At 40.9% G+C, this 14,963-nt stretch overlaps 1 protein-coding gene across 14 annotated transcripts in view; it reads right to left on the minus strand.

Moving 5' to 3' along the window:
- MSI2 (musashi RNA binding protein 2) overlaps positions 1-14,541 on the minus strand; it is a 377,362-nt gene extending 362,821 nt beyond the window's left edge. For 12 of the 14 annotated variants that reach the window (XM_073315757.1, XM_073315764.1, XM_073315763.1 and 9 more), the window contains exons 1-5: positions 14,056-14,119; positions 13,685-13,725; positions 13,214-13,295; positions 12,497-12,581; positions 8,433-8,474 (exon numbers count right to left, since the gene is read on the minus strand). In XM_073315757.1, the coding sequence (XP_073171858.1) occupies positions 8,433-8,474; positions 12,497-12,581; positions 13,214-13,295; positions 13,685-13,725; positions 14,056-14,117 (312 nt within the window). In that variant the 5' untranslated portion in view covers positions 14,118-14,119. Of the gene's footprint in view, positions 1-8,432; positions 8,475-12,496; positions 12,582-13,213; positions 13,296-13,684; positions 13,726-14,055; positions 14,120-14,232; positions 14,350-14,522 lie in introns of those variants that run through there. The other 2 variants (XM_073315753.1, XM_073315752.1) reach the window with 2 other exon arrangements.
- Between the last annotated feature and the right edge of the window lie 422 nt (positions 14,542-14,963).

The raw sequence follows: 14,963 nt of genomic DNA on the forward strand, positions 1-14,963 counted from the left end.
CGTCACTCAGCATCAGTTTTTGCTACAGTAGTTTTCTTGGACCTTTGCCCCTTCAGTCAGCTTGAAGCCTCTTCTCTATTGTACACAGGAGTCTTTGGGAAATTAATGCAAGTCTTTGCTTGGGGGATGGAGAGGGTAGATGCATTCTAGCTCTGTTATTCCACCCCTTCCTTCCCCCCCACATCCCTGCCTACACACACTTAACCCACCATCCTGCAAACACTGACTTACGTTTAACTTTATGCACTGCGTTCTATGGGATTATTCAGAGACTGTAAAGCGAAGTATGCGCACAAATCTTTGTAGGATCAGGGCCTTGCTTTGTAATTAGTTTACAAAGCATGGTCTTAAATAAAAATGAAAGCTACTGGATTGCAACAATATAGCCATGTGTAGATATCTAGGAAAGCCCAACAACACTGAGCAGGATAGGAGTGATTTAGTACATTCTTGAAACCTTCTCTACAATCAAGAAAAATAAAGGCAACACTTCAGACAATAAAGAATTCGGGAGAGAGGGGAAGCAGTGAAATCCCAGGGTGTGAAGTGCATTTATCGATATTGCAAATTGATTGGATTAAAGGGACACGGGTCTACCTGAGAATATGTACTGCAATAGTACCTTAGAGACCTCAGTCAGGATGGGGCTAGGCACTGTACATACATTAGTAACAGAATAGTCCTTGCCCCAAACAGTTTACATTCTCAAACGCCAATCCCTGCAAACAAGCTAAGCCTGTGCCTCCTTTCAACCACATGAATAGTCCCACTGAAGTCAATGGAACTACTCAAGCGATTACAGTGTGCTGCCTGTCATGCTGATCGCTATTGTTTCATTGTTTCCTCACACTCCCCCATCTGCCTGGATCCATTTCTTGTCTCACACTTAGATTGGAAGCCCTTTGGGGCAGGGACCGTCTCTTAGTTCTGTGTTTGTACAGCGCTTAGCACGATGGGATGCATCTGCAGGATTGGAGGCTAAAAGAGAGTCCGTCAATTATTTTAAAAAATTAAAAGGAGTGTCAGAAACTACATCTACCCCTGCATCAGATTGCCAGTTTTTGCAGTTTTACAACACTTCCCCCCCCGCCCCTTTAAATGAACGTCTCCCTCTGGGTGAGACCCACAGAAAACAAGTGAAACTGATGGCAACTTTACAAGAGAAGTCATGAAACTGACTATACACAAAGTACTGTTAACTGCATAAAGTTAATCTTCTAAGCCCTGTTCTAGGTTCCCCAGTTCAATAAATCCATTTAAGAATGCTCTTTAAATCCACCCCGATTCAGCAAAGTACTTATGCACGTGCTTGACAGATTTAAATGGGACTTATGCATGTGCTCAATTTCTTCACTAAATAGGGACAGACTGCTGATTTAGGCCATAGAAATCTTAGTAGTTACTTGTAACAGCACGTAAAACATTTTCAGCCAGAAGTGTGATTTTCTAAGCTGATGGACTCTGTTTAAGTGCCTTTCCTCCCCTTACTATATGACCCAGAATACCTTCCTATTTAAAAGCAGTAAAAGCTGAAATCTAGTAAAAGAATAATAACTAACTAACTATTAGGAACTGAAAGGGCATCTAGATATACAGTAATTGGGCAAAGAGCTTGTTTTTTTTCCCCCCTTCATCATATACCTCTATCTTCTACATACACTTTGTTATGCTTTTTCAATAACTTTCCTCTTAAAAAAAAGTCACAAATTCCCCTAATGTCTTGGATTTCACAACATTTGGGAGAAAATCACCAGAGTCAACAGCCAAAAAAAAAAAAAAATCCATTACATTAACTGGCCTGTCACTGGCAGTGACAAATAAATGAATTTGATGATTATAGATCAGTCATTACTGGATCTGCCCTCAGGCTGTAAAAGGCTGAGCACTTTGCAGACAACACGTACTCAATTTGGAGACAGAGTGAAACACACCAGGGTATTGGCCACCCTACTTCTCTTCACCTCTCCCTCTTATAGAATCATAGAATATCAAGGTTGGAAGGGACCTCAGGAGGTCATCTAGTCCAACCCCTGCTGAAAGCGGGATCAATCCCCAATTTTTTCCCCAGATCCCTAAATGGCCCCCTCAAGGATTGAACTCACGACCCTGGGTTTAGCAGTCCAATGCACCCTGTCCCCAACTCACCCTCACCAAAGGTTGGTGCAGGGGGGAAAAAAAAAAGTGTCTTGGAAGAAACTATGGGGGAGGGGGAAGAAGGTATAGAAAAGGGCAGGAAAGGAATAAGCCCACCAAAAAGGAACCCAATCCAGTCATCTCCAACTGGTCAGCAGCAAGTCAAAGGGAACATAAGTACATTGTCATCATCACTGCAAATAGGAGCCCTAGGCATGGACTTCATTTTGTTAGGTGCTGTACAAACAGAACAAAAAGCCAGTCCCTGCTCCCAAGAGCTTACAATCTAAACAAACACAAAAGACATCCCTAGGCAGTGATGACGGGGAGACATCTATTATACCCAAATTCACAACAGTCTCTTGGTATTATAGACAATTGGAGTGTTTTACTTTGTGCCTAGGGAGAAGAAAGAAATGTTTATTTCTCAAAACAAAAAAAGCCACATGCCCAGCTCAAAAACCCTACCCTTGATAAAGCCCGGGACATTTTGCCTAATGTAAAGCTTCAACGTGCATTGCTCAGTTTCATTCAACCAGAGGGAAAAAGTATTAAAGAGCATGGCTGATGCTGCATCCTGGATGGGTCATCAGCAACTGAATTTGAACCTGGGACTTCTGGATCTTAAACTGTGAGCCTCAACTGCTGGAGCGAAAAGATCTAGCTCCGTCTGGCAAGGCTGTAGCAGGCTCATCCACCACTGTGTGTGGCCCAGCTGTCAATAGAGGGAGACAGAGCACCATGCTTCATGGGTATGGGCTACAAGCACCCACTGGCTGGGGAAATTCATCTGGGTTACCCAGAGTAAGTGGATTACACAAGCATTCATTGAACAGGCTATGTAGGAACTGGTCACTAGCAGCCTAAAGTAGTCCCTACCAGCTTTACTGAGCACCAACTTCACACTACTCAGCATGCACAAGGAACAGCTGGAGAAGGAGTACTAGTTTTATTACTTTAAAAAAAAAAAAAAGGTGACCCAAAAAAAAAGGAATTGTTTCCCTCTCATCCATTTACAAACAGGAAGAAAGTCACAAGGAACAAGTCTGACTGCGCTGCTCCACTACAGGCCGGTGGGGAAGAAAGGGAGAAGAGTCTTGAGTTCTGCTCGTGTGTTTAATTCCCATTCTTGTGAAAAATGCAGCAAATTCCACCTCTCACCCTTTACTTCAGTAACCCTGGGAAGCAGTGGGGCAAATCCCGGGGCGTACAGAACAGAGTGCAACAGGAACCACCACCAAATGCTTGGCTATCAGAATGCCACTGCAAGTTGAATGCTGTATAAGAAAACAGACAATCCGGCTTGGATTTACACAGCTGTCCAAGGGACTTAGACACCTGATTTCCATTAAAATTAAAGGGGGGTAGGCATCCAAACCCCTTAGACAGCTTGACAATCTAGCCTGTATATTTATTCTGGCAGGACATGCTCTCTGCTTACTGCTTTGCAATAACTAGTAAATATATTAGAGTTTAATAATGTATGATCCAAATGAAAGGGAAGGCTACAAAATTCTGCTTTTCAATCAGAATGGAGGGGAGGGGAGGGTGTGTGTGATTACACGCTTATGTCCCACATGCCCAGACAGCTATCTGCCTGCTTACATGGATAGCTGGGAGACTACCTACCCACGCAGAAGCCTGTGTATGCCCATTTGCACACAGTAATTCAAAGCAAGAAATCAGCTGACAATCTGTCCACTGAATAGCATCCAAGGTTGAAACAAGGCTCTGTCAGGTTATTTTAAATAAAGCTCAACGCTCTCTTAAAAGGTTGAAATGAGACATGCTTCCCCTGGCGCATCCAGACCAACACACAAAATCCTCTCAGGTTAAAATCTTTTCACTGTTTTTGCAACTGAATTGTCATCTGGGATGATGTGCCCAGGTCATCTGTGGATGGCATTATTTAATTTGAAATACAATCCTGAAAACGTAATGACCTCCGCTCTGGATTGACAACAGGCGCAGAACCCAGGATATTCAGCACCAAGAGCGCAGGCCTCTACTATTTGAGCTGAAGGGGTAACTCCACTAGCTGGCAGCAACAGTAGGCTTGTCCTTTGTGTAGGCCATCTACTGGAGAAAAACATAACACTTTTAAGTCAGCAGGTTACACTCAACAGTGTTTTGATATGTAATCTTCCTTATGGCGAGTGGTTCGATCTACTCCACCTGCTAGGACTGTTCACAACAAGCAGCACTGGACCCTGATATCAAGTGTTTGTACCCTCAGGCCTGATCCTGTGAACACTTGGGCACATAACATGACTGCCATGAGTAGCCCCACTGATGTCAAGCTTCCACTGGAAACTTGTCTGCCTCTTTTTCATACAATGCTTTTCACATTTTCCAAGAGAGACAAAGAAGGACCCAGACATTGGAAAATACAGAAGAAGCAAATTAAATGAGATCGTTATCTTCTCCCCTGCCACTTAATAAAGTAAAGTAATATCTGCAAATGTGTACACACACACACACACACAGAGTTTATTCCTGTTTATCTGAATAAAATCTACGTCCCCTGTGCTATTCAGATAAACAGGCATTTGGATAATCAAGAGGGCATCGAACAAGCTCTGCCTTTCAACAAGAAACAGCTGGACTTTCCTGCTGTCACTATACATGTGCAGTAACAGCAAGGCAACAGACTCCCTAGCACCCAGGCTCCTCCTGCAGCTGTCCAGCTCAGTGCACGCCCCAGCACTGGCTCTTGCAGGCTGCCTGGGGAGCACAGAGGTCCTGCTGAAAAGGGAGCTGGGCACCTCAGTGCTGCAGTCCCCAGGGCACTCGGGGGGCTGCTGCAGCAGCCAGAGCCTAAAATATGACACCGAACAGACCAAGAGGTAAGGTGTGGGCAGAAGATGGGCATGCAGGCAACTGGGCACAGGTGTCAGGGAACTGCATGCTGACAGCTGGGCAGGGTGGCAAACTGGGGGGTTGCACACAGGCATTTGTCTTGTGGACAGGCCTGTCGGGGAACAAGGAAGAGATTCGGATAATGCGGAGGTTGGGATAATAGGGTTTCTCTCTCTCTCTCTCTCTCTAAAAAACCCTCAACTGTTAGTGTCCTTATTGTTTACAATGGGAATGAAAGAATTTGGTCTTTTTTCTCCCAGGTACATATGGTTTTCTTTTTAAAAGATTTTCAGGTTAGTAATGCTATAAATGCTCCATTATTTCAACGTTCCTTTCAGAAGCTGGAAGTTAATCAGAATTTTTACCAGGTAACAGCAGCAACTGCAAAACTGTATTTGTCTATTTCCTTCATCTCAGTATTAGCCAGATTCTATAGACTCAACAAGTTTTAAACCCCGGCAGCAAAATTTCTTAAAACAATGGCTGCAAGTTGCCCTAGCCTTCACAAGAAGAGTAGGATTACACATTATGGTGTAATCCATTAGAAGCAAATGCCTAGAGATCTGCTACGGTCATTCTACAAAAGAGGGGAAGAATTCTCAGCTGTTACAGCCTGCCACTTCTTGCTCAGTAATGGATCTGCATCATCACGGAGGTGTCAAATCCTGAAGACACAGGTAAGGGAGCCCAAAGGAAAATGTGTTATCACAACCCTGTTTGAAAGACAGCAGTTGGCCACCTCTAAACATTCGTTTGATTGGAGCACCACAAGGGAAGGAAAAAAAAAAAAAACCTTTTAAAAAATAATTTGTAGACGCAAAAATAATTTAAGTGCAGAAATAAGCTAAGTACGTGAACTGGCAAAGGGCCGCACATAATCCTAATGTTCCCATATTCCATCTCTGCGCTGACAGAACGTCAACAGTAAATTCACTCTTTGAACAGCCCAACACGCCACCTCTGAAGGTTGGCTCGGCAGGTCAAAAGGCCTACTGCCAGAGAGGCGAGGAAAGCACTGAAGCATGTTACTTGTGACTGAGAACGGGGAATGTTCCATCAGCTTCCACCAATATAGTTCAACAACAATCACTTTAGAGCGCAAAAAGCTCCTGTTTCAAAAAAGAATTGATATGATACTAAACATAACAGGAAGATGAACTACTGAGAAAAAACTCTCAAAAAGGTAGACATTTCATTAATGGCATTAATCTCTATGGACTCAAGCATCAACTAGTTAATTCGATTGAAGCACAGTTGCATTTTAACACTGAACATTTACTGCTCAACTAGGACAGGCGAACTGCTATACTCTAAAGCCTTAATTCAACAGCTAATTTAAAAAAAACAGGTCAAAACAGGTTTTTATTTATAAGATGTATTAAAGAATATTATGACAGCACTAATATTAAATCTGTTCTTTATTGCAACTAATTTACTGTGTGTTTCCTTCCAATTTTAAGCCTTATTTTTTTTTAAAGAAAAACTAAAAAACACAACCTGCTAAATAAAAATTTGAATCCATTATTAAAGAGGACTGAATAAAAATCAGGATTAGATGTAAGCAAAATATGCTTAGCTTTCCATACAGGGTGGCTTCATGCTGAGAGTGGAAGCCTACATATGTTCCATCATTTGCCCCATAATTTAGAGATGTTTACTATCAAGATTTTTTTTAAAAAAATCCACTTAGCAAAGATGACCTGATTTTGCATTCAGATCTTTAATGTGGAAGAATATTTTTGGCAACAATCAAAAATTAACTCACTCAGATCCATAATACTCATTTATCATCATTACAAGCTTTTGCAAACAAACAATACTGACAGTACAGACAGCTTTGGTAACAGAAGACCATTAGAAATTGAAAGATGGTTTAAAAAAGAAAAGGTGCAGGGGAAACATATTACGAGGCAAGACGACCTTCATAATTTAATTTCAAGACTAGTTAGGACTTCTGTAGCTTTAAGGAATGCACTGTGTGAAACACAGCACTACTCAACAACATAATCCCAAAGCTATCAAACCCTACATAACACAAAACTCTTTGCTTAATACAGAAATAAGCCAGCCCCCTCTTTTGTCATTAATTAGCATTAGCTACATCTTAAGAAAGTAAGAGCCCTCAAGGAAAGGTTTAAGTACATTTGTTTAGTTTTAATTTCTGCATGTAGATTTTTTTTTTAAATTGCTATTACTCCTCTTGCTATATGCCCAGAGATGTTAAATTTACACATTTTCTTCTGGATGTGTGCTTTATACAGTATATAATGTTATAACATCATGCACTATTAAATTGCTCGCTCTCATGTGGGATTATGTACAATAAAAATATTCAGTTAAACTTGTTTAGGCAGTCTCTACCCACCAATTTCAACCACTATTCCCTTTTCGCCTGTGTCTACAGCTTCCTATTCGCCTCCCTCCCCACCCCCACTTCTTAATGAGGAGGCAGGACTAGAACAGAATACAGAAGCAATCCAGGTTGATTTTAATATACATCAATGGTGTATACCATTTGAATTAAGTTTTTGCAGTGGAGACAAAGCAAAAAAGAGAGGAAAGTTAACTGTAGAAACTCTTTTTCAGACTCAGACTTCGAAAGTCAAGTTAACTGATTGCATATTGGAATTTGAAAAACTGATCTACTGCTTTTGCAAAACAGAGTTTTAAATAGTAAGAACTGTTTCAATTCCACAAACAGGTCCTCCAGCACCAATGGTACCAAGATATATTTCAGAGATAGCATACAGATGAAAGCTTCTCTGCACATGGCTAAAGTGTCTGTCCCAACATGGAAACTGACCACATTATAACAAAGTATGCCCTATAAGGAGCAGGTCACTATCCAATAAGACTAGTACGATAAAAGACTTACAGCTCTTTGTTCATCCTTCTTGGAAAGGCATACCCAATGCTCATAAAAGTTCAGAGCTTCATACCAATCAAGAACTCATTACCCACCACTTATTAGTGCCCAAACACCTCTCAAAAGTTATACAAAAGAAAACTCACAAAGCATGAGGGCAGAGATTTATTCCCATCCATCAAAGCAAAGGAGCTCAAAGCTCAGCCTGAAACGAGCAAGAAACCCTGCACTTAAACCAAAAACTCTTCATAAATACTGTAGCAAGATACGGTACAAAATACTGTAACAATTGTAAGTAACACAGCAATGCTCTACCATTACAATGAGAAAAAGCTAAGACTCCTTCAGACTAGCACAAATGACTGGGACTCCGTAAGGAGATAGTTAAACTGGAGACATGTAATATCGCACAAAGCAGCTCTCCTGTAGTTTCACAGCCATATGCTGATACCCTTAAGACGCCATGCGCTCCAGCTTTAAAAGCTTTCATTGCCAATTCCCTGTTTGAAACCTGAACTGCCTGGCAACAATGACTCTGTGTGCCTAAAATCCTATTATTGATCCTCCTACTTACCTTAGGCTGTGCTCGTCGGGGAAATGCAACTTTAGGGTCAATCTGAGGGAAAAGAATGGGGAAAATCATGTTAATTTTTTTAAACCATTGAATTATTAATCCCTCATTTCTCAGGCTTAAAATTCAGCACACTGGACCTTCTAGAGCAATTTAGGAGCTAATGGACTATGGTCAGATTTAGAGTGGGACTGAATTGATCTGGTCTGTAAATGATATCTAGTGCATTCTATACTATAACTTACATGGTATACAAGATGCTCTGTACTACTTTTTGGGCTGGTGCCTCTCCAACAAGAGCTGGATGTTAAATATTACCAGCATATTCTGTAGATTTGTAGAGAGATGGACTCCATTTTGGATCACAATCTTAATCTGCAAGTTTGTTCAGCTTTCAAACACATGCCCCTGGGGGTTCTCTAAAAAAAAAAAAAAAAAAAGCTCCCCATCCCCCCACAATAAAAAGATACAAAACACTGATCCAAATTATTTACTTTTAAATTATTAGAACTATCTTGCTAAAACAACTGCAAAGATTACTTTTTATAAATTGCATTCCTAACTGATTTGCTTTACAGTTGACATCAAAGGACACAGGTGGGCAATAAAAAAAAAAAAATCCGTGAAGGGTAAAAAAAAAAAAAAAAAAAAGCACACCACATGAGTGCTAAACCTAGAAGAAACTACATTCTTAAAAGATTTATGCAGACTTTCTATGAAGGAGCTAACAAACTAATCTTAAAGGGAAAGCTGACTGCCACAGAAATAAAAAAACATGATTTCATCCCTTGATACCTTATTTTTAGATGCAGGGTTTACTGTCTGTTTTACTTCATAAGTTACACACAAAAAAAAAGCAGGTCCCCAGTTCAACAAGCCAGTCTGGCAATTTTAAAGCAACTTAAAAATAAGATGGCTTTAAATGACCACTGTTTCCTGCCATTCAAGGTGTTAAACAAAAAAATATACACCACCAGATTCATGGCTTGTTGTAAACAAAATAATGCCTCAAACTGCTACCTTTAAAGAAAAAGAAAAAAAACTAATGAAAGGTCTATATGCTGTTGAATTTCCTCCTCTTCTTTCAGCAGCATTTGCTCATAAACACATCCTTAATAAAAAGTTTTGAAAAATGGATGATTTAAGGGGAAAAACCATGTGTATAACTGCAGTAACATTTAACAGCTTCCAGTGTTACTTTTTTTTTTTTTTTTTTAATATATCCAACTTAGATCCTGGCTTTGGTAAAGGATATTTTGAAATAAAAACTATTTTAAGGGAATATTAATTTAAGATTTTTTTGTGGACAAGGAGTTGAGGGTTTTTAAACTAATGCTATCAGATGTTGCTTATGGTGATGTCACTGACAGGTAACCCACCACGTCACTCTATGTACCAGTAGTTTTAGTCAACTAAAATGTCAAAATTGTAAATGGTACAATCATTTAATACTCAATTGATAAATTAATTTCTCTGTTATATAGAAGTGGGTTTTTTTTAAACATATACCTGAGAAATGAGTGATTACATGCCACTTTATTGTTCAAAAAATATAAAAAAGTCAAATCCTTTATCTAGAAAGCTACCCTTTTTCACAGAGATTATTATCTACAAATATATTCAGCACTGACTAGGTACTTGTCTACCAGGGAAATACAACAGGTGTGGATTTTCCATTGAGATACCCAAAGGCAGAAACAGCTACGCACATTTCTGTATCAGCCTCCAAAGTTATACTGTTTGTTTTTAAAAACAAGTTACCAAAAAGAGAAAGATCATTAAAGAGACTCCAATCACACCACAATGGCATTATTGTAAAGTCTGGCACTGGCAAAAAGTTGTATCAGCCACCAAATTCTGAAGCACAAATACTCAGTTTACGGAGGCCAGTTCTCAAAGCAAAGGGGTCTTTACACCACAAGGAAAATATTAGGTTCAAATAACTTAATTTTTCTCGTTGGGAAACTTTTGGTCTAACGTCATTACATGTTTAAGGGAACACACAATCAGCATGGCAAATCCGTACCTTTTGCACATCCCTGTCAACTATTGAAACCACCAGCAAAAACAAAGTAAAACTTCTACCAAAAAAAAAATTAGTTAGTTAGATACAATTCTACTTACTGTATCTACAAGTCCTCTATGAAATGACTATAATACTATTTCTGATATGAATGGCCATTACCTAAACAAAGCTTTTAACGCAACAAGAGCGCCGTTTCCATGCCAATACCCAACCGATCTGATCTGCCTCCTGTGCTGAACGTTGAAACAGAGTCAAATGCTATGTTATACTAAAGAACAGTTACTATCATATGTCTACAGATAAATGGCTGAGTGAGAACTTGGCTGGTCTTACTTTTTGAAAAATGCTGTTGTTTTCATGGGTGGGTTCTGTTTAAGTAGAATCAATCACTGCAGCATAATCAAATCTGATGTAAGTTTATTTTTGTCTATTTCTTTGCCCTTCCCCTGCCCAGGAGCAAATTAAATACATTCCAGTGACTAAACTGCAACGTAGGGCTAAGGGAAGGAGGTAAGAAATCATCAATAATAATTCTGGGTGAGCTTCTAGGTTGTAGTTGTTTTTTAATCTAGTTCAAGAAATGTTGCCTGCCTTATCTTATCTAAACTTATTCTTTTTGTTAAAAAAAAAAATCCAGATACAGTTGTACAGCAGAAATCTGGTGAGAGCTTAATCTCAGAGTTCAGTTGAATCAGTTATCTTGCCATATCTGATTAAACCTAAAATCAAATTATTAAGGAATGTGAAGGCATGAGCTACGTGTTCAGACAAGCCCAGCAGAATTTGCTGGGCAAATTAAAACACTACTTTCCACCTGCTTCTGTAGGGTTATTTTTTAAAATGCAAGTTAAAAAAAAAAAAGAAAATATCATGCACTCATGTCGGGTTCAGTTCTGTTCTTTATTTAGCTATATTCGTCACAAAATAAGTCTTTAACAGCATTAAAACATAATCCCGCCAACCATCAACACTCATGTTGAAAGAAAACATTTAAGATCCAAAACATGTACCATAAAAGACAGTTACGAATAACAAAAACCACTTGACATGTTTAGCAGATGTTCTGCCAGACACTTAAACCAAGAAGATTCGTCCCTTCCCAAAGTTCTGTCCCTTTCAGACAGCACTGTACCAAAAGCAATAATGACCTTTACTAGTGTTCTTTTTTCTAAGTTTGCTGAGGCTTATAACTGAAACCAAGTAACAAGACCCAAACGCCACTTTTTGGCATAGCACTGAGAGAAGAATTAAAACGAGGGTCTATCTGCATAAACACTTAGTGTCCACTGCCAGATCCAATACTGAAAATGTAACATGTGGGGCAAGTCATGTAATTTACATACGAAAAAAAGTAACAAATTGGCTGACTCTTTTGTGCATTTTCCTGCATGATCCACTGGGGACTTATTACAGTGAAAAGCTTCGCAAAAATGATAATCTATTATTTTTGCTTCTGTAGCACCTTTCCTCCAAAGAGCCCCAACCGTTTTACTACACTATCTTGTAAGTCTCACAACACCCTCCTCCCCCTCGCCTCCAAAAAAATCTACTTTGAGAAAGGGGAGATTGGAAGAACTTCAGAAACGTGTGTCATTCAAGGGTAAACCATCAACTCCCACGATAAGGTGTAAAAAAAAAAAAAAAAAAGTTCCTACCAAGAGTGGCCTCTTTTTTACTTATACACCGTTCCTCTTCCCACCCCACCCCTCAAAAAAGTTAGTTTTTCACTCTATGATATTGTTAATTTCACTGTGAGGCTGGAGGATCATGATCTGGATTTGCAGTGACGGTAAAAAAAAGTTGTTGTTTTTTTTTTTAAAAAGTGACAGCTTTTCAAAGTTAAAAGTGAAATCTGAAAAATGATCAGAATGAACATCTCGCTCAGGGACAGTTTTATGTTGAGTTTAAAAAAAAAAAACAACAAAAACTGCAGCTCCAGCAAACCAAACAAAAAGGGCACTGTCCCTTTAAATAAGCCTGTCACAGTCATAACATTGCAGGAAATAAAGGACACATTAAAACAACCACACACATAACATACCGTCTTGGAATCTAATTCATGATGGGGCTGAGCTAATACTTTATCTACACTTGCCGGATCAGCAAACGTAACGAAACCGAAGCCTCTGAAATGAGACAAAGAACAAGGTGTGGGGGAAGAGAACATAAGAGCTAGACCAAAAACAAACAAACAAAAAAAAGCCTAAGAAAAATAAATAACAGTTTCTTCCTTTCCCCATCTGCCCCCTCCCACTGAAAAATATCTCAGATTCAGAAGGGAGGAGATAATGTAGGTCTCTCCAATCCCACCTCCCCTTCACCTTTCAACCCCCTCTTCATGCTTTGTTTTAAACTGGAGCACACAGGACTGGGGTGTTGTGATCACCATCAGAGAGAGGGGAAACCAAAGATACTTAAAAAACAAAAAAAACAACAAATACAAACTGTTTGCAAAGTGTACCCAGCAAAAATTGGTATATTTGTGTTCTTTTTAGAGTACCCCACAATTAATCAAAGATGAAAGGGCAATTAAAATGACAGTGCAAAGGGGGGGCAATCAAATAAACAGGTCACAATCAATAGTCTTCAGCGTTTTGTTTAGGGGATGGGAAAGTTTATTAAAAAAATCATTTTCAGCTAAAAATGTATAAACAAATTCCTTGGTACTTTTGGACAATATATACACATACACACAAAGAGATAACTTTAAAACTTTGATTTTAAAACAAATGAAATTAAAAAGAGAAGGAGAATTTACCTGGAACGTTTTGTGGTAGGGTCCCTCATGACCATACATTCTCTAATTTCTCCAAATTTGCTAAAATAGTCTCTAAGGCTATCTGTAGAGAGAGAAGGAAAGAGAGGGGAGAGAGAGAGAGAGAAGGGGGGAAGAAGAGAAATAAAAGCAAATGCAATTCTGATCACTCAAGGAGTTTTAATTTGTGGTGGGATGGAGTGGGGGTGTTTTGCATTTCTTTTTAAAGGCGCGCGCGCACACACAATTTAAGGTCGAATAGAGGACTCGACAAAGGCTTTGCTGTGGGGGGGGGGGGAATACAGATCTACAACCTTGTTCAGGAGAAGAAGTGTGTGTGGTGTGAGGGGGGGGACCCCAACGACGAGAGGTAACTGAACGGGGATAACAAAGAGCAATAAAGCAGCCAGGGTTGAGGGTGGGTGGGGGGTTGGGCCCCACCCCACCCCCACACACACATACCCTGTCCCTTACCTGGTGAGGTTTGCCAGCTCAGGCCTCCAATAAACATTTTACTGGAAGAAGAAAACAGAACAGAGTTAAGCACAGATGTCAGATCGGCCATTTTGACGTGTAACTTACAAAAGCTAAAAGGAAGAGAGAGAGAGAGAGAGAGAGAGTGCGCTGGGGGGGGGGGAAGAAGGGAGGGGAGGAGGGGTGAGGGAGGGGGGCAGTTCAATGCAACCCACCCAAGGTGAGCAACTCAGGGACAGGGGGGCACCAGAAGCGCCGGCATGGCTCTGCCTTCGGGGCTCTCTTCTCTGCCCCTCTTCCCCCCCACCCCAACACCTAGCCAAGGAAATCATATCAAGTAGGGATGGTGGCGGGGGGGCTGGTAAACTTACCCAGGGTCGTGCTGGGAGTCGTTTGGGCTTCCAGAGGTAGCTTGGCTCCCATCTGCCTCCATGTCTGCAAAAACCCACAGTGATCCTGAGCAGCGCAGAGCGAAAGCCCCTGAAGAAACCCCCACCACCCTCCCCCCCCCTTTTTTTTTCTTTTTCTTTTTTTTTTCCTTCTCCTACCAGAGAATATTACTGGAGAGAGGAGCCGGGGAAGCAGCCAGATCCGTCACACGTGGGATCAGCTTAGCTCAGCTCCTTCCCTCCCCCCCATCTACCATCCTCTCCTCCCTCCATCTCCTGCTCCCTCCTCCTTCTCTCCCCCCTCCTCTCCCCTCCTCTCCCCTGAACGCACATGGGGCGGAGTTCTAGAACGTAATGTAACCCATTCGGAGGACGTCATCAGTCTCAGCACTGCCCCTCTCTCTCCCCCCCCCGCCCCAGCCCCCCAAACGGCTCTCACAGTCTCTGACCGTGACCCGGATCCTTCAGCTGCCTCTTCGCAGGGCTGGAGAGAAGGCTGCTAACCTCGGTCCATCTATGCCAGGGAGCCCAGCTGCCTGCAAAGCGGTTGTGGGGGGAATACAGGAGGAGCCGCTGTTCATCCTCTTGGAGTCTATAATAAATAAGAACAACCTTGCAGCTAAAGCAACCTGTCTTGGAGCCTTTGCTAATCAGAGTGACAGCCCCCCCCCCACAAAAAAAAACAACAACAAAAAAAAAACCCCACTGACGCAAGGGTCAGTCTGAGACATTTTAAAAGAAGAGGATAGTCTACACACCCCCAAAAATGACAAATAAGCTTTATAAATAGCTTCCCGTAACAAGATCTTTCAAGGCAAGTGTCCTGTCTTTGCATCAGTTCATGCAGCACTTGGCACACTGGGTCGGGATTCTGCTGTTAATGAAATAGA

The sequence above is a fragment of the Lepidochelys kempii genome, chromosome 17 (genome assembly GCF_965140265.1).
Source record: "Lepidochelys kempii isolate rLepKem1 chromosome 17, rLepKem1.hap2, whole genome shotgun sequence".
In the NCBI taxonomy this organism is placed as follows: domain Eukaryota; kingdom Metazoa; phylum Chordata; order Testudines; family Cheloniidae; genus Lepidochelys; species Lepidochelys kempii.